Source organism: Panthera uncia (assembly GCF_023721935.1).
Source record: "Panthera uncia isolate 11264 chromosome E2 unlocalized genomic scaffold, Puncia_PCG_1.0 HiC_scaffold_19, whole genome shotgun sequence".
NCBI lineage: Eukaryota > Metazoa > Chordata > Mammalia > Carnivora > Felidae > Panthera > Panthera uncia.
In genome coordinates, this window is record NW_026057588.1 from 1,981,164 (window position 1) to 2,002,448 (window position 21,285).

General features: G+C 51.5%; 1 protein-coding gene across 1 annotated transcript; it reads right to left on the bottom strand.

Moving 5' to 3' along the window:
- Positions 1-717: 717 nt before the first annotated feature.
- On the bottom strand, positions 718-20,922 carry ZSCAN1 (zinc finger and SCAN domain containing 1). Its single transcript, XM_049622256.1, has 6 exons — positions 20,416-20,922; positions 19,955-20,048; positions 17,729-18,200; positions 10,629-10,765; positions 3,925-4,130; positions 718-3,772 (listed from the first exon to the last, which is right to left on the bottom strand). The coding sequence occupies exons 1-6, from the start codon at positions 20,670-20,672 to the stop codon at positions 2,545-2,547; spliced, it is 2,394 nt and encodes a 797-aa protein (XP_049478213.1). The 5' UTR covers positions 20,673-20,922; the 3' UTR covers positions 718-2,544.
- Positions 20,923-21,285: the final 363 nt, after the last annotated feature.

The window sequence follows — 21,285 nt, forward strand, 5'->3', positions numbered from 1 at the left end:
GGCGACTTATGGATGATTAAAAGGAGAAGGTCTCTGCTTATGTGGGGTCAGAGTCAATCCAACACTATCCAAGTTCAAAAAAAAAAAAAAAAAAAGACACTTGTAAGGCTTTTGTTGGCGTGGGGGCAAGCGGTGCCCAGCGATGAAGGGGTAGGGATGGATGTCAAGCTGAATCCAGATGCACGTGGGCCATCCCCAGCAGTGGTGGGGTGAACTGAGGCACCTGGGTGATCCAACACCTGCTCTGGGGAGATCCAGGGTGACCATAATGCCAGATTTTTATGTGACATCTGTGGTTTGAAAAATGTTTGCATTTATCTTTAAAAAAAAAAACAAAAACACAAAGGTCATTCTGTGAGTCAAACGGAAACGTGTGTAGGTCAGTTTTGGTCAGTCCTAAAAATCCTGCCTAAAATCTTCCAGAAAGCAAGCAGATTAGTAGGTGTCAAGGGCTGAGAGAGGGGAGGTGGGAAGTGACTGCTAGTGGGTACGGGGAACCCATTTTGGGAGTGATGAAAATGTACCAGAATACATGGGTTGCACGACCCTATGCATGTACTTAATGCCATCGAATTGTGCATTATGGGTAGTTAAAATGGCACGTTTTAAGTTGTGTGTACTTTATCATAAAAAAAAAGTGAAAAAGGAAAAGGTGGGCTGGGACAAAAAAAAAAAAAAGAAGAAGAGGAAAGGGAAAGACCACATAGAAGACAGGCTCCCAGGGTCTGTGAGGGCAGGAGGTGGCCTTCCCGGGAGTGCAGGAGGCCCGGCAGGTGAAGGGCGCCCCCCGGAAAAGCTTCTGGAACTGGCGCTGGCGAAGCTCCTCTTCTGTCGCCTGCGGAACACAGACGGCGGACTGCCCAGCTGAGCGCGGCGCTGGGGGTCGCTGTCGCCCAAGGAACGCGGCAGGCGTGGCGACACCCAGACAAGCGGCGGGTCCCGGGTCGCCTGCAGGATGAGTCCGCCAGGGGTCGCTGTCGCCCGGGGAACGAGGTGGCGGGGGTGGCTGGTCCCAGGTTGTTCAGCTAGACGAGCCCTTCGGTGGTCGCTGTCATTCGGTTAGGTAAGCGGTAGGCGCGGCGACACCCGGGAGATAAGGTGGGTGTCCTGTCGTCCCACAGGACGAGCCCCCCGGGGGGGGGGTCACTGTCACCTGGGGTAAGCGGCAGGCGCGGCAACACCCAGAGACGCGGCGGGTCCCGGGTGACCTGTAGGACGAGTCCACCGGAGGTCGCTGTTACCCGAGGGATGCGGCGGCGGGGGTGGCAGGTACTGGGTCGCTCCGCTGGACTAGTTCGCAGAGGGTCGTTGTCACCCAGGGTAAGCGGCAGGCGCGGCGACACCCGGGAGACGCGGTGGGTCGCGGGTCGCCCCACAGGACGAGCCCTTCGTGGGTCGCTGTCACTCGGGTTAAGCGGCAGGTGCGGGGACGCCCGGGGGATGCGGTGGGTCCCGGGTCGTCCCGCAGGACGAACACCCGGGGGCCACTGTCACCTGGGGAACGGGGCAGGCGCGGCGACACCCAGAGATGCGGCGGGTCCTGGGTTGCCTGCTGGACGCGTCCGCCAGGGGTCGCTGTCACCCGGGGGACGCGGCGGCGGGGATGGCGGGTCCCAGGTCCCTCCGCTGGACGAGTTCGCAGAGGGTCGCTGTCACCCGGGGTAAGCGGTAGGCGCGGCGACACCCGGGAGACGCGGTGGGTCCCAGGTCACCCCGCAGGACGAACACCCGGGGTCGCTGTCACCCGGGGAACGGGGCAGGCGCGGCGACACCCAGACACGCGGTGGTTCCTGGGTTGCCTGCAGGATGAGTCCGCCAGGGGTCGCTGTCACCCGGGGGACGCGGCGGCGGGGATGGCGGGTCCCAGGTCACTCCGCTGGACGAGTTCGCAGAGGTTCGTTGTCACCCGGGGTAAGCGGCAGGCGCAGCGACACCCGGGAGACGCGGTAGGTTCCGGGTCGCCCCGCAGGACGAGCCCTTCGTGGGTCGCTGTCACTCGGGGTAAGCGGCAGGCGCGGCGACACCCAGAGACGTGGCGTGTCCCGAGTCGCCTGCAGGACGAGTCCGCCAGGGGTCGCTGTCACCCGGGGAACGCGGCGGCGGGGGTGGCGGGTCCCGGGTCGCTCCGCAGGACTAGCCCTTCGGTGATTGCTGTCACTCGGGGTAAGCGGCAGGCGCGCCCGGTTCTGGGGTCGCCCCGCAGTATGTGTCCGCCGAAGGTCGCTGTTACCTGGAGAACGGGGCGGCGGCTCCCGGGTCGCCCCGCAGGACGAGTCCGCCGAAGGTCGCTGTCACTCGGGGTAAGAGGCAGGCGCGGCGACACCCAGAGACGCGGCGGGTCCCGGGTCGCCCCGCAGGACGAGTCCGCGAGGGTCGCTGTCATCCGGGGGACACGGCGGCAGGGAAGCGGGTCCCGGGTCGCCCCGCAGGATGAGCCCACCGAGGGTCGCTGTCACCGGGGGGGGGGGGGGACGCGGTGGGTCCCGGGTCGCCCCGCGGGACGAGCCCGCCGGGGGGTCGCTGTCACCCGGGACGCACGTCCGCTCACTGCGTGGCGTGCAGCTTCTGGTGGTCGAGGAGGTGGACCATCCAGGGGAAGGCCTTCCCGCAGACGCCGCACTCGAAGGGCCGCTCGCGACCGGAGGGCTCGCGGCGGCCCGAGGGCTCGCGGCGGCCTGAGGGCTCGCGGCGGCCCGAAGGCTCCCGGCGGCCGGAAGGCTCCCCGCGGGCGGAGGGCTCCCCGAGACCGGAGGGCTCCTCGAGACCGGATGGCTCCCCGCGGCCGGAGGGCTCCCCGAGACCCGAGGGCTCCCCGCGGCCGGAGGGCTCACCGCGCCGGCCTCCATCCGAGTCCTGGGCCTGCCCTGCCGCTTCCTGGGGGTCGGCCTCTCCTGGCTCCTCGCCCCCGCTCCGGCGGGGCCTCTTGGGCAGCGGCTCCAGCAGGTGGATCTTCCGATGCTCCCCCAGGACAGAGGCGTGCAGGAAGGTTTTGCCGCACTCGGGACACGAGAAGGGCCCCTCTTCCAGGTGGCGCTTTTGGTGCTCCATGAAGTGGGTGACCCAGGTGAAGACCTCCCCGCATTCGGCGCACGCGAAGGGCCGCGTCCCTGGAGGGACTGGCGGCGCCGCTGAGCTCCCGGAGGAGGGGGCAACAGCCGGTCGCCCTGACTCTTCGGGGGAGGCTTTGGTGTCTTTGAGTAAGGGCAGGTGGGTGCTGCTGGCATCACGGTCCCCAAGTCCCTTTTGGGGACTACTGCTCTGAGCACTTGGGAGGGTGAGGTCTGCAACCAGGCTGGGCTGAGGGCGCGGGTGCAGGGGCTTCTCTGGAGCAGGCCCTTGGCCCCCAGTGCCCTGAAGCATAGTGTCCCTGGGGGCAGCCCCTGCCTGCCAGGCACTCCCTTCGGCCTGGGGAGTGTCCTGGGCCAGCCTGGGGAGACAGTGCCTGTTTTCCAGGGCTCTGTCCCGGACCTGCCCACAGGGAGGCTCATCCCAGACACTAGGCTTCACAGGCAAGCAGCCCAGGCCTGGGGAGGGTAAGGGAAAAGGGTTGTTAGTGAAGGGACAGAGGCTGGAGGCCACACTGCCTCCCCGCCCCTGCCCCCCCAAGGGCTGCAGAGAAGGGCAGGCAGCCAGCTGCTGGTACTCAGTAGAGCTTTCTTGTTCTCCATCTTTCCCTCTCTTAAGATAAAGGGGCACGTGGGGTTGGGGGCAGATCCCACAGCCCCGGGGCCCCCTTGTCCTCACCTGGGCAGGCTGCTGAAGGGACCTCATGCTGCAGCATCCTCAGTCTGTCTGCCTTCATGCTGGGAGGCTGAAGCCCTGGTCAAGGGGTGGAAACGTTTGAGTAGCTGTTGGGGCAGGGGTTGCCAATATCAGTCCCCACTGTTGGTGTGCACAATCTGGAGGAGGTATAGAGTTAATCACCAAAGCTCCCCCCCACCCCCAACACTGCCATCAGCAAAGTCTAACCCTTGCCAGGCCCCAGTCCTCAGGATTGCTATAGGACCCAAACACTCACCGAGTGAGCCCAGGGTGCAGGATGCCTCGGCCCCCGCCCTGGTGTGGGGACTCCGCTGGGGCTGGGCAGGCTGCAGCCACTCGCCCTCCTGGGGGAGCCCCAGCTCCGATGCCTGGAATGGCAAACACAGTCCCATTCAGCAACTGCCCCATGCCACCCACAGCTTGGAGCAGCCACCAGAGAGCCATCCACCCAGTGCCACTACAGCAGAGGGACAGACACCATTGCCTCCTTTCAAAAATCCAGGAATAGCGAAACTAAAGCCACTGCCTCCCCCCAAAAAAGGTGCCAAAAAAAAAAAAGCCACCAAACCAATAAATAGTAGTTAGTAACAGTTTATTGTGCATATAGGAATAGTCTGTGAACTGAGAGCTTTCAAATCCAAGATTGATAGGAAGTTTGGAGGCTTATACAGTGAAAGTGAGGAAGGCATTTTAACTTTTTTGGTGACAGTTATTACCTTTGTAATAGGTAATACTGGGGTTTTCCAGTGGCAGGGGTTGACTCAAAGTGATTATCTTACACTGCGTTTAGGAAGATGACCTAAGTTTCTTTAATAACCGCCAGAGGCATTTGCACAAGGTGGCCCAGATTATAATTCACTTGTTTTGCAAAACACACTAAATTAAGTTTCACTTACTGTGGCTTTAAGTGGCTTTGTCTGCTCAGGGAATGTTCAGATCTGGTTTCCTTTTTTATTTAATTTTAACATCCCAAGTGCACATTCCCAGAGGGCTGTTACTAGGACATAATTTGAGACACACTCCCCCCCCCCCCCCCCTTGAAAAATGGAAATACAAGGCTCCTCTGTGATGTGTTCTATGTGTCCAGTTCTATGTCAATGTGACTAGGCTAAGGGATAACCTGATCGCTGGTAAAACATCATTCCTGGTATCTGTGGGGATGTCTCCAGGGAAGACCAGCATTTATACTAGTAGTCTGAGTAAAGGTCATCCTCACCAATGTGGGTGAACATCACCCAATCCTTTGAGGGCCCAAGTTGAACACGAAGGCAGAAGGGTGCCTTTATGCTCTCTGCTTGAGCTGGGACAGCCGCCTTCTGCCCTCAGATATTGGACCCCACCTTGATTATTGGCCTTTGGACTCAGACTGGGACTCCTCTGGTCCTCAGACCTTTGGACTTGAGGTGGAATCCCCACCAGAAGATCAGGGACTTCTTGGCCTCCGTAATCGTGTGAGCCAGTTCCTTATAGTAAATCTCTCTGCACTTGATCTTCGCCAAAAGTCCAAGAAGCAACAGTAAATCTCTCTTTATGTCTATATAAATCCTTCTGGTTTTGTTTCTGTGGAAAACCCTACCTAATACACCCTCACTTGAAAACCATTGACAATTTCATGGCAACAAGGTGGCATTAAGCAGAGTCCTATGTATGGAGTCAGGTCAATATCACTTATGGGGTTCTGAACTGTTCCTCACAGCTGCACTGTCCCTGAGAAGAAGCGCCCCCCCCCCCGCCCCGATGGTGGTGAGCAGCAGTGGGGCTCTAGGTCTCATCTGTCACCAAAGCACTCCTGTCACCCATCCCGCCAATGAGTACACAGATCCCACACAAAGTGGTATCAGTGCTTGCCACTGAATAGTGAGAATCTGAAACTTTCATCCAGGCTCTGGCTCCACTTGCTGTATGGCCCTGGGAGCTTTTCCTCTCTGGGTCTCAAAGGGGATATCTGCGCAACTTGCTCAGAGCTAGGCACCTGGCAAGGGCTTCGCAAACTTCCACTGTAGTGGCTGGGTCATTCAGGCTTTGTGGCTAGAGAAAGAGCACAGTGATATCCCTCAATACAAATGAACAATATTCGAGAAAGTGCATTGGGACCAACAAGAAGTGAGAAGCAGGCAGGAGGTCAAGCCCATGTTGGAAAGGCCTGTCTTTGGTTGGTCTCTGCTTTCTGCTTCTCTCAACCTACCCTCCCAGGGTGCTGGAGTGCAGGTGCAGGGTTCTAAGGCTTCCCAGAGGCCCAGACGGGACTGATAGGTGCTGGAGACTCACGGAGGGAGGGAGCTGAGGACAGGGTGCAGTGGGAGGGAATTAAGGTATAAGATTCTTCACTTTCAGGCTGAGAATATATGGATAATGTGTTTGGCTGAATTATTGATTTTCTGTCTCTTGCTAAATACTAGTTTTGATTATAAAACAACATTTATTAAATTCTATAACAGTCACCAGAGAGGCTGCCATCTGCAAGGGAGTAGGCAGGAGTTCCTCTCCCTCTTCTTCCTGGTACTCCAACCACCTGAGACCTTCAGCTGCTGCCAGTCCTGCCTCCTCAGTGGCCGAGGCCATGACCATGGATGGTGGAGGGGTTGAGAGAGAAAGCCCAGGATGCGTGTGTGTGCGCGGGCGCGCTGGTGGGGGCGTGCTAGGGCATATTAGTCCGCCTGGCTTGGAAGCTTAGGTTGCCATGCAGAGATGTCTGCAGATATACAGACCTGGGCCAGGCACAAAAAATGGGATATTTCTGGGCCTTCTCTATATCTCCAAACACAAAAATGTCCCCAAAGTCCTGTTGGCCCTGGGGTCTGGTCGTTCCAGGGACAGTGTTGGGCAGTGAGTGAGATGTGAGGGCCCACATCTGTCATCTAACCAGCCAAGAAAAAGAAAATAAGAACAATGGGATATGTGAATGCCAACCAGCTATTTACTGCTGTTGACGGATTATTGTTAATGGCGTTAGTTGAGGCAGCAGAGCTGGGTTTATGTCTAAAAAAGACTTGCCAGGGGTGGGGGTGGTACAAAATAGATGAAGGGGTCAAAAGGTACAAACTTCCAGTTATAAAAAAGGTAATTCCTGGGGCTATAACATACGGATTGGAGATTATAGTTGATAATATATTGTAGATTTATAAGTTGCTAAGAGTAAATCTTAAAAGTCCTCATCACAAGAAAAAAAATGGTAACTGTGTGGTGATGGATGTTAACTGGACTTATTGTAGTTGATCATTTTGCAATATATACATATATTGAATCATTATGTTGTACACCTGACACATATTAATTGATGTTACACATCAGTTATATCAATTAAAAATTAAAAAGAAAAAGATGTTATAGATACAGTTGGGGGAAAACAAAAAAGTCCTTGAAGCCCAGACCCTAATTGCAGTGCATGGAGATGGGGTGTGAGCATGTGTGTGATTTCCAAGGGGAGAATTCAGGATAGAAAAGGGATTTCCATCAACACATCTGGCTATGTGTCAGACACTTGTGGCCCATCTGGGGCTGACTTATCCATCATGTGCCAGAAATATAATGCCCAGAGCCCATGAAACTTTTTGGAGAAAGGGGTTTCTCATGATAATGTTTTAATTTCTTTTAAAAGCTGACACATACACAAAATGAACATAGCAACTATTCCAGCCTGGAATATATTCATCTTTATACCAAATGGTCATAAAATATAACTTTTACTATTTTGTGGAAGCTCATGAATATAACTTTGATATGATTTTTATGGGGCAGAAATTCTTAGGACCCACAAAATTCCTAACACAACCCTGGGTTCATTGTCCTCTCTACTTTGGTGTATGCAGTGTGTATTGATTTCCTATGGCTTAGCGGCTGAAAACAACACAGATTTCTCTCACAGCTCTGGAGGCCAGAAATCAGTTTCTCTGGGCTAAAGTTAGAGTTGGCCAAGGCTCATTCCTTCTGAAGGCTCTCCAGGGACAGTCTGTTCCCTGGACTTTTCTCAGCTTCTAGACACATCCACATTCTTTGTTTTATGGCCGTTCCTCCATTTTCACTACCTCTGTGCACAGGCCACTGCCCTGTCTCCTGTTGTTAAACCTCCTTCTGCCTCCCTCTTTTAAGTACACTTGTGATTACATTTAGAATCCACTCAGATAGTCCAGGATAATCTCCTCTGCTCACATTCCATACTTAATCACCTGCAAAGTCCCTTTTGCCACCTATGGTAACATTCCCAGGTCCCAAGGATGAGGACATGGACATTTGGTGGGGCCAAGGGGGTTGGTGGAGTCATTATTCATCCTGCCACACAGTGTGTGTTTGAAGTTTTCCACGATAAAAAGTTTTACAAAAAGATACTTGAAAATATATTTCTAGGGTGCCTGGGTGGCTCAGTTGGTTAAGTGTCTGACTCTTGGTTTTGGCTCAGGTCGTGATCTCCTGGTCGTGAGATTGAGCCCTAAGTAGGGCTCCACGTGCAGAGCATGGAGCCTGCTTGGGATTTACTCTCTCCCTTTCTCTCAGTCTCTCCTCTCCCCTCTCAAATAAAGAAATAAACAAAAAAGATATTTCCTTCTGCAAGCCTAAAACAAGACAATTAATAACTCTTTTTTCCCCCTCAGCCATAGCAGGTCAGAGATAGAAACTCACACAGGTGAGTTCAAGGGCGGGGATGATCTGCCGGTGATGTCTACAAAGGTACACATGTTTCTTCGGTGGGATGGGCTCTTCTGCTGAGGGTGGGTGGATTATTCATCTTTTGTCTCATGTTTTCATTTAGATGTCTTTCTTTTGTTGTTGTTAATTAACTAAAGACTGAAAACGGTCTCCAGGCAGAAGAACATAGTGGCCAGAGAAGAAACAAAATACAGACTGGTGGGTCCTTCAAAAAACCAGCTATGCAAATCAAACCTCAAAATGATGCTAGACCCCAGTAGCATGAGTGGGGTGGTCTCTGGGGATACACAAGGGACTGGACTTTGGCTTGATGGGAAATATTCTCGTTTTTAATGGTTCTTTCATTTAACTTATCTTAATTTTACTTAATTGTATAAAATTGTTGTGTGTATGTGTGTGTGTGTGCGTGCGTGTATGTATGTATGCGTGTGTATGCACACATGTTCATATGCAGGTGCGAATTTTAACACATATATAGATTCATGAAACTACTACCACAGTCAGGACCAGAATGGTCCCACCACCTGGGGAAAACTCCCTCGTGCTGCCCCATATAGTCACACGTTTCATCAACCCAGAACTCCTGCCTGGTGTCCACTGATCTGTTCTCTGTGGCTATCATTTTGTCTTTTCAAGATTGTCATATAAATAGGATTTCACAGTATGTACCTATTGAGATTAACTGTTTTGATAGCATAGTGCCCTTCAGATCCATCCAAGTTGTGTGTGAATCAAGAGTTTCTTCCATAATGTTGCTGAGTAGTATTCCATGGTGTGCAGGATAAGTGAGTGTTTATCCAATCACAGGGACATGTAGGTTGTTTCCAGTTTGGGGCTATTACAAACAAATGCTATGAATATTTGTGTACAGGTTTTTGTAGGAACATGAGTTTTTGTTTCATTTGGGTAAACACCCAGTCCCAGGAGGGGGATTGCTGGGTCATATGTCATGTATATACTTAACTTTATAAGAAACAACCAAACCATTTTTCCATTTTCCATTCCTACCAGCAATGAAACAGTTCCAGTTTTTCCACATCCTTGCCAGTACTTGGTGCTGTCCCTCTTTCTACTTTTAACCATTCCAGCAGGTGTGTAATGATGTCTCACCGTGGTTTTAATTTGCATTTCCCTGATGGCTAATGATCTTCCATCTTCCAAATGTGCTCATTGTGATATTCCCATTTTTAAAAGGTAAGCACATGACTCCTGTCCTTTTTCTCTCTGAGCATGGACATAAAAAACACAAGGAAGCCAAAGGTGCTTCCAGGTTGCTTGTGAATGGTGTAGAGGGGCTTGGGAGGGGAAGATGGCGGTATGGATCATGAATGAGGGGAGCCACACGACCCTGTATGAAAGGCAGGATGTCTCATGGACACCCAGGCTGACAGCCACCTGCAGGGGATGAAGATCCTGACAGGGGTTTCGAATGGAGGGTTAACATTTCAGAGACGGGCAGATTAGTGAGAGACAGAGGGGCCTGTGGTCTCGGAAAGGGTGAGGTCACAGAGGTGACAGGAGGTGAGAGCAAGGTGCTGTGAATCTGGTGCCAGGGGAAAGGAAATGTGGTTTGGCTTTTGTTTCTTTTGTGATTTACCTGTTAACAAATCTACATGGTCTTCCCTGCTCCCCATGCCCTCCCCCACCCGGTTTTAATCACTCCGGTCCCTGCTGGAGGCCTGTCCCCATCACTCGGTGAGTGCCAGCCACACCAAGTTTCCCTGGGTCCCTGACACACACTTGATCCCAGGTCCCCTCTCACTTGGGGCCTTTGCAGGAACAGATCTTGCTGCAAGGGACACCCTCTCAGAGTCTTTCCCGGCTCCTCCAAGAATCCACAGGGCTTTCTGGTATAAGGCTACTACAGAGAGTAACACAGATGGGACCCAGGCCAGGGCCCCCAGGCACCTATGTGCCGGCACTTGGGAGTGGTAGCACCAGAAATCATTTGACCGCCCAGCATGTAGTCGTGGGCTACAGCATCTGGCTCGTGTCTGGGAAAGGACTGGATGAGGGCCCAAGTGGAGGGGGATGAAGATGGTGTCTGTGATGTCTGCAGCAAAGCACAGCCCTATTTTACTGTATTTGGCCCAGCATTGAGCCCCAGCAGGTTTTTGGGATTTGTGTGACCACTTAGAGGTGTGGAGTTCAGGCTTCTTGGGAGTGTTGGGGACAGCCTTGCATAGAGCTTGGGTGGGATGTCCTTGAGCCTGTCACAGCACTGATGCTCGTGGTGCCCTGGGAATGTAGGAGCATGGAGCCAGGGGCCCTGGGCTCACCTGGCATGGGTCTTTCTGGTTCTTCCCGTCTTCCTCCTCGCTGATGCTCCCGTCCTGGTGGTCGGTGAGAGATACCAGAACTGGGTGGGAGAAAGGGATGGTGAGAGGCTTGTGGGCCCAGAGCCCCCAAATCCCCCAGGTTTCCTGCACCAGGAGGGCAACACATCCCAGGAACATCTCTGAAGACCCCCAGTGAGGCCAAGGTAAGAGCAATAGTGTGTCACTGCCTCCATCCTTCCAACAAGCTTCTAAATGCAGCCCCACCCCACCCCCTGCTCCAGACCTTTCCACGGCTGCCAGGCATGCCATGGTGATCCCAGAGGCAGCCGAGGACAGGTCTTCTCACCCAACACTCCATGCGCATGTGTGCTCCTGAGAGGCCCATGAAAAGGACATATCCTGTAGCACTAACATGAAAAGCCTGGACAGAAGTCTTTATGAGGTGGAATGTGGTCAGGTAGCAAAGACGGTTGAAGCAGAGCCCCCTAGGATCTACCACAAAACACATTGTAGAGGGACAAAAGCCAGGGCAGAATAACAGTTAACAGAAGGTACACCATTTATAGAAGGTTTAGGACTTGGGAAACAGAGCCATACACTGTTATGGATACAAAATAAGAGGAAAAAGTACAAACATGCACATGCAATGAGAGATTCAAGGCTTTGGCTCTGGAGCAACAGGGAGAGTAGGGTTGAGAGGACTGTGAGGGGACATGAGGATCCAGTGAACTCCACAGTGTGTCATTTCTTCAAATCAAGCTGCCTTTCAGGAGGTTAGGCTCTGAGATGGCTTCATGGCAGTTACACAGGTGTTCATTATAATACTTTCCATAGTTTTATAGGCTCAAAATGTGTCATATAAAAAGCAAACTGTAGTTTTGGAAAGCAATTGGGCAGTTCCTCAAAAAGTTATACATAGAGTTACCATAGGACCTAGCACTTCTCCTCCTTAGGTGTGTTCCCAAGGGAAATGAAAATATGTCCACACAAGTATCTGTATGTGAATGCTCATAGCAGGATTGTTCATCAGAGCCCCAAAGTGGAAACAACCCAAATGTCCATCAGCTGATAAATGGAGAAACAAACTGTGGTATATCCATACAATGGGGTATTATTCAACCATAAAAAAAAAAAATGAAGTACTGATATATTTTACAACACGGATGAATCTTGAAAACCTTATGCTAAGTGAAAGAAGCCAGACACAAAAGGCCACATATTGTGTGATTTCATTTATATGAAATGTACAGAACAGACAAATCCATAAAGACAAAAAGTAGATTAGATTAGGGGGGAGAAGAGAATGGGGAGTGACTGCTAATGGTCTGAGGTTTACTTTTGGAGGGAGTAAAATGTTTTGGAATTAGATGGTGATAATGGTTGCACAACTCTGTGAATATATGAAAAATCACTGAATTGTGTATTTTTAAGTGGGTGAATTATATGGTATGGAAATTATGTTTCAATAACATTATTTTGAAAAAGCAAACAGGAAGGTAACATTACCAAAAAATGGCAGAGTAGGGAGCTCCCAAAGTTAATCCCTCCACAATTAAGCATCCACAATTAAGCAACAATTAAGCTGGCAAAAACTTTCAGACTTAACTTTTTGGGAACTTGAATCTGATTTAAAAAAAAAAAAAACTTACAAGGATGAGGGAATGCTTAATGAAGAAAGAAGCTATTGAATTTCAACTAGAAGGTTTTGTGGGATTTTTACTTACCTGCCTACCAACCCCACTCCCCAGCTAAAAGGGGCTGTGGGGATGGCAATCCATATTATTGGTGTGGCTTGCTGAAGCCACAGGGGGCAGGACATATCTTGTTCCCAAAGAATTGCATTTGTGTGTTTTGACCTGTCTGGTGACTCTCTGAAGGATTGGTTCAGGAGGTTGCCTTCCTTATGCCCTCTCAGAACCCTCAGGACTGGAGTGGCCTCCTGAACAGCATTTGCCAAAAGCATTTAAAGGCACATACTAGTCACAACCTGACATACTAGTCACCTGAAACAAGGGATAAGTGGAGCAAGCAGCAGTGAGACCAAAAAGCCTAGGAAAGAAGAGTCTGGAGAAAGAAGTACATGTAGGAATAAGGACTTTACTAGAGAGTCTAGCAGGCCATGCATATGCTCAGGGCTAAACACATGGTAGGAAACATGAGAAGATCCCAAGCTTTCATCTCTGGTTGATCTTTAGACCCCATTAACTGGGAAGTGAAGACTTAAAGATAGTTGTAAATGGAGTGGCTAAGCATTGAAGGAGGACCTCAACTCAGAGCCAACCAACAAAAACCAGGAGAGTTTTGTTTTGTTGGCTCCAGGCATTTAAGGAAATCTCTGTCACATCACTAGCTAACCACTAAATTCGTGAAACAAACTTTAGTGAGCACACACAACAAAGAATGTAGTTTTTGCAAAAATAGTTCAAAAATAGTTTAAAGAAGTTATCAGAATAAACAATTAAATTCACAATAAGCATAAACAGGCCCTGGAGAGGGAAGAGAATCTGATATCCAGAGTTATCACATTATATTATCAAATACTAAAAATGCCCAGTTTCCAACAACAAATTAAGAAGCATACAAAGAACCAAGAAAGTATATCTCATTCACAAGAATAAAAGAAACTAATGGAAACTATCCTCGAGGAAGCCCAGACATTGGACTTAACTAGACAAAGATTTGAAATCAACTGTCTTAAATACCTTCAAAGAGCTAAAGGAATACATAAACAAAGAGCTATCAAAAATCAGGGGAATTGTGTTCTCAACAAATAAAGGATATCAATAAGGAGAAACTATAAAAAGGAACCAAATAGAAATTCTGGAGCAGAGTATAAGAACTAAAATGAAAAATTTGCTAGAGAGGTTCAACAGCAGATTTAAGCTGGCAGAGAAAAGGATCAGTAAACTTGAAGATAGGTCAATTAAAATTGTACAGTCTGAGGAGAAGAAAAATGAACAGGGCCTAAGGGACTTGTGGGAACACCATAAAACATACCAACAGACATATAGTGGGAATCCCAGAAGGAGAAGATCAAAAGAGAGTGAAAATATTTTTTAAAATAATGGCTGGAAACTTCCTAAAATAGATACAATACATGAATCTACACATTCAAGAAGCTAAACAAACTCCAGTAGGATGAACTCAAAGAGACCCACACTGAGACATGCTATAATCAAACTCTCATGTGGTTCCACATATCAAAATCAAGCTTCGTACTGCACCATATTAATAGATCACATGATCATCTCAATTGACGAGGAGAAAGCATTTTATGTAAGCCAGCACCCTTTCTTGATACAGCATCATAATTTTGAGGGACTGAAAGCTTACCCCCAATCAAGAATGTGGCAAGTATGTTTGCTTTTACCACTTCTATTGAACATTGTACTGGAAGTTCTAGCCAGAGCAATTAGGCAACAAAAAGAAAAAAAAAAACGCATCTAAATTGGAGAGGAAGGGGTGCCTGGCTGGCTCAGTGGGTGGAGTGTGTAACTCTTGATCTGGGGTTGTGAGTTTGAGCCCTGTGTTCGATGCAGAGACTTCTTAGAAATAAAATCTTAAAAAAAAAATAAAAATAAATTGGAAAGGAAGAAGAAAAACTATCTGTATTCACAGATGGCATGAGCTAATTAGTGAATTCAGCAAAGTTACAGGACACAATATCAACACATAAAAATTAGTGTGTTTCTATAAACACCAGTGAACAACCCCAAAAGGAAACTAAGGAAATTTCATTTATAATAAGAATCAGTTCCACTTATAGACTCAAAAAGAATAAAATACTTAGGAATAAATTTAGCCTGGGAGATACAAGACTTGTACACTGAAATCCGGAAAACTGCTGAAAGGAATTAAAGAAAAATAACATGATTATTTATTATTATTATTAAACACATTCTGTGTTCACGGATTGGAAAATTTAATATTGTTAAGACAGCAAAATTATTTAGTGATCTACAGGTCCAATGTAATCCCTATAAATACCCCAACAGCCTTTTTTCCTTCTTTGCAGAAATAAAAAGCTGGTCCTAAAATTTATATAAAATTTCCAGGGACCCAGAATAGCCAAAACAGCCCTAAAATAGGACAAAGTTGGAAGATACATACCTCTTGATTTCAAAATTTACTACAATTTTCAAAATTTGCTACAAGACAAATTTGGCATAAAGAGAGACTTGTAGAATGGAAAGGAATTGAGAGTCCAGAACTAACAGAGTCCAGAACTAAGAGAGTCCAGAACTAAGAATCTACGGCCAATTGATTTGTCACAAATGTACCAGGACCATTCAGTGGGGAAAAGGAGTCTTTTTAACAGTGGTGCTGGGACTACTGGTAATCCACGTGCAAAAGAATAAAGTTGGACCCTTACTTCATACAATATACCCAACAGTGCCTGGTGGTTGCCAAAGGCCCATCCTTGGATCTTCCTGCTGTTTCTGTTCACCTGCCTTTTCCCCTCCTGGATTGGCTGTGCACCCACTAGGTGTCTGGTATTGCCCACTGTCCAGGAACCACCTGATGGTGGATGCAGAGCTCTTGCTCTCATAAAGCTCACATAAACTAGGACAGAGAACTAGGACATATGCAGGGAAAGGATAAACCCTAAAAACATCGCAGAGAGGTAAGGACCCAGAAGAACATGAGTGGCATCTTGCAGGGCAGCCTCTCAGAGGGATGGATGCCTGAGCCAGGCCTTGAAGATGAGCTGGCTACCCCTGGATCCAGTGAGGGTCAAGGCTGCAGACTGTAGGGAGAGAAGGCCCTGGAGGCAGGTGATCAGAGCACCCAGCCAGGACAGGATCTGGGGTCAGAACTGCTGCAGGGTTGGCATAGGAGCTGACAGCTCCCTCTGCTTCTGTGTGAACAGAAGGTAGGATGATGGTTGTGGGGAGTCATTAAACTTTTGATTGCTGAGGCAACCATTTCAAATACATCCATCTGGAATAAACATATTTGCAGCTGTATGACACAGCTTCCAGCAAAAAAGCAGATAAGGAATTGGGCAGCCCCCACTCATGGAGGTCCCTCTTTCGGAAAGCCCTGGGTAGTCCAGATAACTGACAGTTTGGGTGACCTAGTTCTCCTTTCTCACACTCTAATTACCACTCTTCTGCTTTAAATTAGCCAATAAAGAGTATATTTCTAAGACCCTAGACAGCCTCCCTCCAATAAAAGTAGAGCCCCAGGCGTGTGCTCTCTCTCCCAGTGCTCTCCCTCTTGTGCCTGAGAGCATCACTGTCAATAAACAGGCTGCAGTGGGCACAACACTCCTGGGTACCCAGGTTCACGGCTGGGCCAGAGGGAGGGACACACTATGGACTAAAATAAGAAGAGACCTGTTCTGTTCAGATATTTTTCCAGACACCAGCCATCAGGAACTTTGAGTGGAAATATTGGCTCTGTCTTCACCCTGCATTTGGGCCACAGCGACTGGAGAGGACCACTCACAGGAAGGAGAGTCAGGCTCCCACTGGATTTCATCTGGGCTTTAGGCACCCTGTCCACAGCCCTGCCCCAGCCAGCCCCTGGGCACATCTCATCCTCAGTGTGCATCTCTTCCTGTTCCTTCCCACTCACTACCCTCCGGGAGGTTCCCCACCCAAGGAATGAAGCCTAATCTTGAGACAGCAGCATGCAGATGCCACCTGCCCATGTCCCTGACTTCCAGGCAGTCACGCAGCAGGTAGAAACGCCTTCTTATGCCCAGCCACCTGCTGCTCCAACTACCTCACTGTCCACAGGACCACAACTTGTGCAAAACATGTACACAATCCCCCTGCTGAAAAATGATACAGAACCTCAAGATGGCAACAGCAGAGTATTAATGCTAGCCTGGGCCTCCTAAGTGTGGCAGGCTGTGTGGGTCCACCAGGGGCCAGATGCAAAAGCTTTTTGGCCTCTTTGTCCCTGGAACAGTGAGTTCCAAGGGCCACTTTATCTGCCTTGCACGTCTTCATGATGCCACAGGAACCCAGGAACAAGAGTCCATGATGGCATTCAGTGCCTCCCAACTTGGACTAGGCTCTTGCCTCTGCAAAACGGGACATGCAGCTTTCCCGAGCACGTCAGCCAGCTTCCTGCAGGCAGTGTGGAGACCTGACACCCCTGTTTTCTGTAGATTTCGAGGCTTTTCTGAACCGAGGGCCTGAAGACACCCTGATCACAGCACCTGTGCCAGGCCCTGAGTTGACCTCCTCCAGATGTTGTGATGGGGTCTGCACTTTTGTTGACATTACTAGGAAAGAGGGAACCCATTTCATGGGCCTGGGAGGCTGGGAGTTCTAGAGTCACAGGGGCAAGAAAGCATGAGGACAAAGCACCTGTGGGGGAGAGGGGAGCCCAGGTAGCATCAGATCCGCCTGTGGACCTTGCAGCTATCGGAGTCCCCTCCATCTGTTGAGCTCCCTCTAACACCCATTCTGTGACAACTGTGGCCCCAGGTGTCTGTCTCCACAACCAGCCTGTGGGCCTCTGAGATGGGTCTGTGTCCCATGGACTGGATGCAGGGGAGGGACTAGCCACCTCCAGGATCCCTGGACAGGGCCTGAGGTGGGAGGCACGTGGTCCACAGCATCTCGTGTGGGCTGAGGGACCCGGGGTCCTTCTGACGGAGAGCAGACAAATGCAAAGCCACAGGCCAGATGGATACATGGTAAAATGGAGGAATCCTCAATTACCGACTGAGTGAGAGAAGTGAGGCAGACAGAGGTGTGCAGCACAATGACATTTATGTAAAAAAAAAAAAAACAAAATCAAAAACACAGGTGTGTGATACGACAATATGCACTGGGTAGGACATGTACAGGCAGGGGTTCTGCTCAGATGGTCTGGGGCGCTGCTGGTCGGGAGGGGGAACGGGACAGGAGCGGGTGGGGGGTGGGTGGGAGCAGTGCTGGGTGGATGCGACACTGTGAGTCCGAAAGGAAAAAGCAGCGCGATCCTTGGGCACCGGGCCACAGAGACACTGGCCAGAACCCAAACCCGGCACCTGCTCCTCCCCTGCAGCCACTCGCTCTCAGGGGTGAGGCCCGTCCCCTCACCTTCCTGCTGCGACATCTGTGTGAGGTCCTCCACCAGGCTAGCGGCCTCCCTGCAGGTGCGAGGGCCCTGCGACTGCACCCAGGTCCTCATCTTGCTGGGCAGCGCACCCAGGAACTGCTCCAGCACCAGCAGCTCCAGCATCTGCTCCTTGGAGTGCGCCTCGGGCCGCAGCCACTGGCGGCACAGCATCCAGAGCTGGCCCAGCGCGCGGTGTGGCCCTCCTGCCACGCGGTACTGGAACTGTCGGAAACGCAGGCGCCAGGCCTCGGTATCCCCAGGGCCGGCCAGCTGAGGGGCCCTGTCCTGCTCCCTCAGGGCTGGGGTCTGGGGACTCCTGGGGGAGGCGAGGGCTCTGGCCAGCGGGAGCATCTCTCCGGCCTCAGGGGGGCAAGCGAACTGGATCCCAGGACAGTCCCAGCAGCTCCAGACAAACCCAGGTGGCGGCAGGCAGATGCAGTCAGCAGTCAGGGCCTGCAGAGAGGGGCAGGCGCAAAGTGGCCACATCAGATGGTAGCCATCACCTTGCTCAGGACTCCCCTTGGCTCCCCACCTCCTTGCCCTGACCTCCAGTTCCCAAGGAATTGACCTTAGCCCTCCCCATCTCATTCTGACCTGATCTTACACATGGCCCTCACAGGCTACATTGTGAAGACAACACACTGGTCACCCCAGGGCCTTTGCACCTACTGTTCCACCCACACTCCTCTCTGATGCTCATCCCAGCTCAGCTGTCACCACACCAGGGTGTCACCATGATCTGGTTCAGAATGTCACCCTTGTCTCCTCAAGCTCACTGTGCTGTCTTCACAACCCTTATCTCATCATGAACATATCTCATTTCCCTACTTAGCTTAGTATCCATTTCCATCCTTCATTCATTTAGTCATTCAATACACGGTTTACAGAGCATCTAGGGGAACAGGATTCCTGCCCTGGTGAAGTAGCCAGCACTGCCCAGCATAACTTCCTATGGGGTTAGAAATGCTCTCCACCTGTACTGTCCAACGTGGTAGCATCAGCTACATGGGGCTCCTGAGCACTTAAAATAAGGAACTGGAGTTTAAATCCCCTTTAAATGGAAACAGCTGGATATGCTATGCAATAGCGCAGTAGAGGCCTCCTGCCTTGCCTGTAGCTTTCCGGCCTTTTCTACTTGCCTATGCTGTCTACTTCTGGCCAAGTTAGAGCTGAAGGAGGAGGTAGTAAGGAGAACAAGGGAGGGATAGAGACTTTAAAAGCAGAGGGAAAGTGGAAAGGGCAGGGAGAAATAGCATTTTGTGCATTTTCCAAGCTTCCTATAGTGAACATATAACTGAAATGTTAGTCATAAAAATAAAAACGAGCAGGTTTTTTTTTTTTTTTTTTTTTTTTTAACACTTGTACTCTGTGCTGATCCGATGATGAAAGTAAAAGCTGGCACGACCTTTCTGGAAAGCACTGTGGCAGCTTGTATATCAAGACGATTCTGGAAGTTCGCATGCTGTGGAATTTATCTGAAATTGGGACAAAGATTTAGGCACCAAGATTCACAACAAAAGTGCCCAAAAGTCAAGCCTGGCGGGATCAACTGCCCTCCCATCACATGGCAAAGAATTTAGGACTGCAAAATACATGGTAACATTACATGCTCAAGGGAAGCACAGACATGACATACAGATGGCATGAGGTACAGGGGAGAGTGGGATGCAAAATGATGTATGAGGGTCCCAAAAAGGGCCACTGGGAAAGAGGCCCAAGGGTGGCCAGCCATATGCTCCGTGTTCTTCCTAGTCTCTGAATGTCCCCCAAATGGTATTGTGATCATGTGGGGGGAGGGGAGGAAAGAACAAAACCATTGAGGAAGGATTTTTAATGACATGGGAAATGCTTATGACAAGTGAAAAGCGGAGGAACATTCCATGTGATTTTTTCCTTCTGGATCCTCTGGAGAACTTTTCATGTGCACGTGTGTGGGTTTTACAATCAGGAAGAAAGGAGAGGTGTACCAAGGCTGGGAGGGCAACTCACGAGGGCTGTGCCCTGCCAGTAAGCTTCAAGCCTGCTTTCTGACGCCAGCACCCTGACTGGGAGTTTACAAGCTCTGCCACCCCTGCTGAGACCACAGGCAAAAACACTCTTATGCTGTAGTAACACTTTCCTATGTGTAGTTTTTAAAAAGTAAAAGGGCCCGTTCGCAGCTCCACAAGGTTCAAGCAGCCATTCTGCTCTGGGATCTCAGACCTTACCCTTCTCGCCGGTGAGCAGGGAAGTGCGCCCCGGGCAGATTCCAGGGTGGAGAACTGCAGCCCCTCAGCACCCTCCGGGGTCCTGGGATGAAGTCTACGTGGGGAGAAGCTGAGTTTATGGAGGATCTAGAGGGGATCAAGTGGGGCCCCTAGCTGAAAGCACCCGAGGCCTATGGGCACGTGTCTGGGGTCCACAGTGGGGGGATGATGTTGTCATGTGGGGGTGTGGACCACATGGGAAGCCCAGGCTGATGAGGGGTCCTGAAAGATGTAGGGGTCTTAGGCTGATGGGGCGGGGACTTAACGTCTATGTAGCAAGGAGGCTCTGGGGCCTACGTAGGGAGAGCTGTGGTCTTGAGGTCCTGGAGATCCACTCTGGGGGTAACCTGGATTGATGTGGGGGGGGGGGTCTCTAAGTGTCACTTGTGGGGCTCCAAGCCACGTGGACGGGCCAGGCTTACCTGGGGTGGGCACTGACATCTGCTGCTGACACTGTGTCAGGTTCGGGGCTGCTGGCTGGTGGGGGGAGGGAGGGCTTGGGCTGGGCGGAGGGGGGTCCGGAGCGGACGAACGAGGGTGGAGGGGCTTTCTGCCCTGGCTTCTGGGGAGGGGAGATGCCCACCGGGGCCAGGGCTGGGCGGAAGGGCGCGCCGCGGCCCCCTGCCCCCTCCACCTCAGCCCCCCCGCGTGGCCTGCGAGGCTCGCCCGTCTCCCTCATCCCGGGGCACCTCGGGGCCCCCCCGACGGCTTCCCCGACCCGGCTCGGCCCCGCCGCCTGCCCCGGGCTGTGCCTCCCGCCCGAGCCCAGACTCGTCTCCACCCGCGCTTCCTCTAACGCGATCCCGGCCAGCGCCCGCCGACTCCGGAGCCCTCGGCCCGCGCCGCGGCCCCTTCCCGCGGCCGGCCAGCCCGGCGGGCGCACTGATGGACGAGGGACGGGCGGCGGGAGGGCCGGACGGGCCGCGGCGGACTCACCGCGCGCGGGCTCCGCTCCGGCCAGGGCCGCTCCGTCATGGCGGCGCCTCGGCTTGCGAGCGAGCCCTGCCGCCGCCGCGCGGACTACAACTCCCAGAACCCCGCGCGCCGCGGGCGACCGCCATTGGCTCGGAGGGGCGCACAGAATCGTCCCCGAGCGTCACGCGCCACGGGCCCCCTGGCGGGGAAGGAGGGGTCGTAACGCACGGGACTTCGCCGACCAATCGGAAGCCGCCCGGAATAGGTCCTTCGCCCCCCACGGTGCCCCAGAGTTACCCTGGAGGGATTCGGTCGCCACGGCAACGGGGCACGCTGCGGCGCAGCGACGTGAGGATGGTGCGGGGTGACTGGTAAGA

Excerpts from the sequence above, each read along its gene's own strand:
- ZSCAN1 (XM_049622256.1), bottom strand. The coding sequence starts at position 20,672 with ATGAGGGAGACGGGCGAGCCTCGCAGGCCACGCGGGGGGGCTGAGGTG. Across the intron at positions 10,766-17,728 it reads ACAGATGTCGCAGCAGGAAG|TTCTGGTATCTCTCACCGAC; the intron begins GTGAGGGGACGG and ends TCTCCCACCCAG. Across the intron at positions 3,773-3,924 it reads GGGGGTGGGGGGGAGCTTTG|CATGAGGTCCCTTCAGCAGC; the intron begins GTGATTAACTCT and ends AGGATGCTGCAG.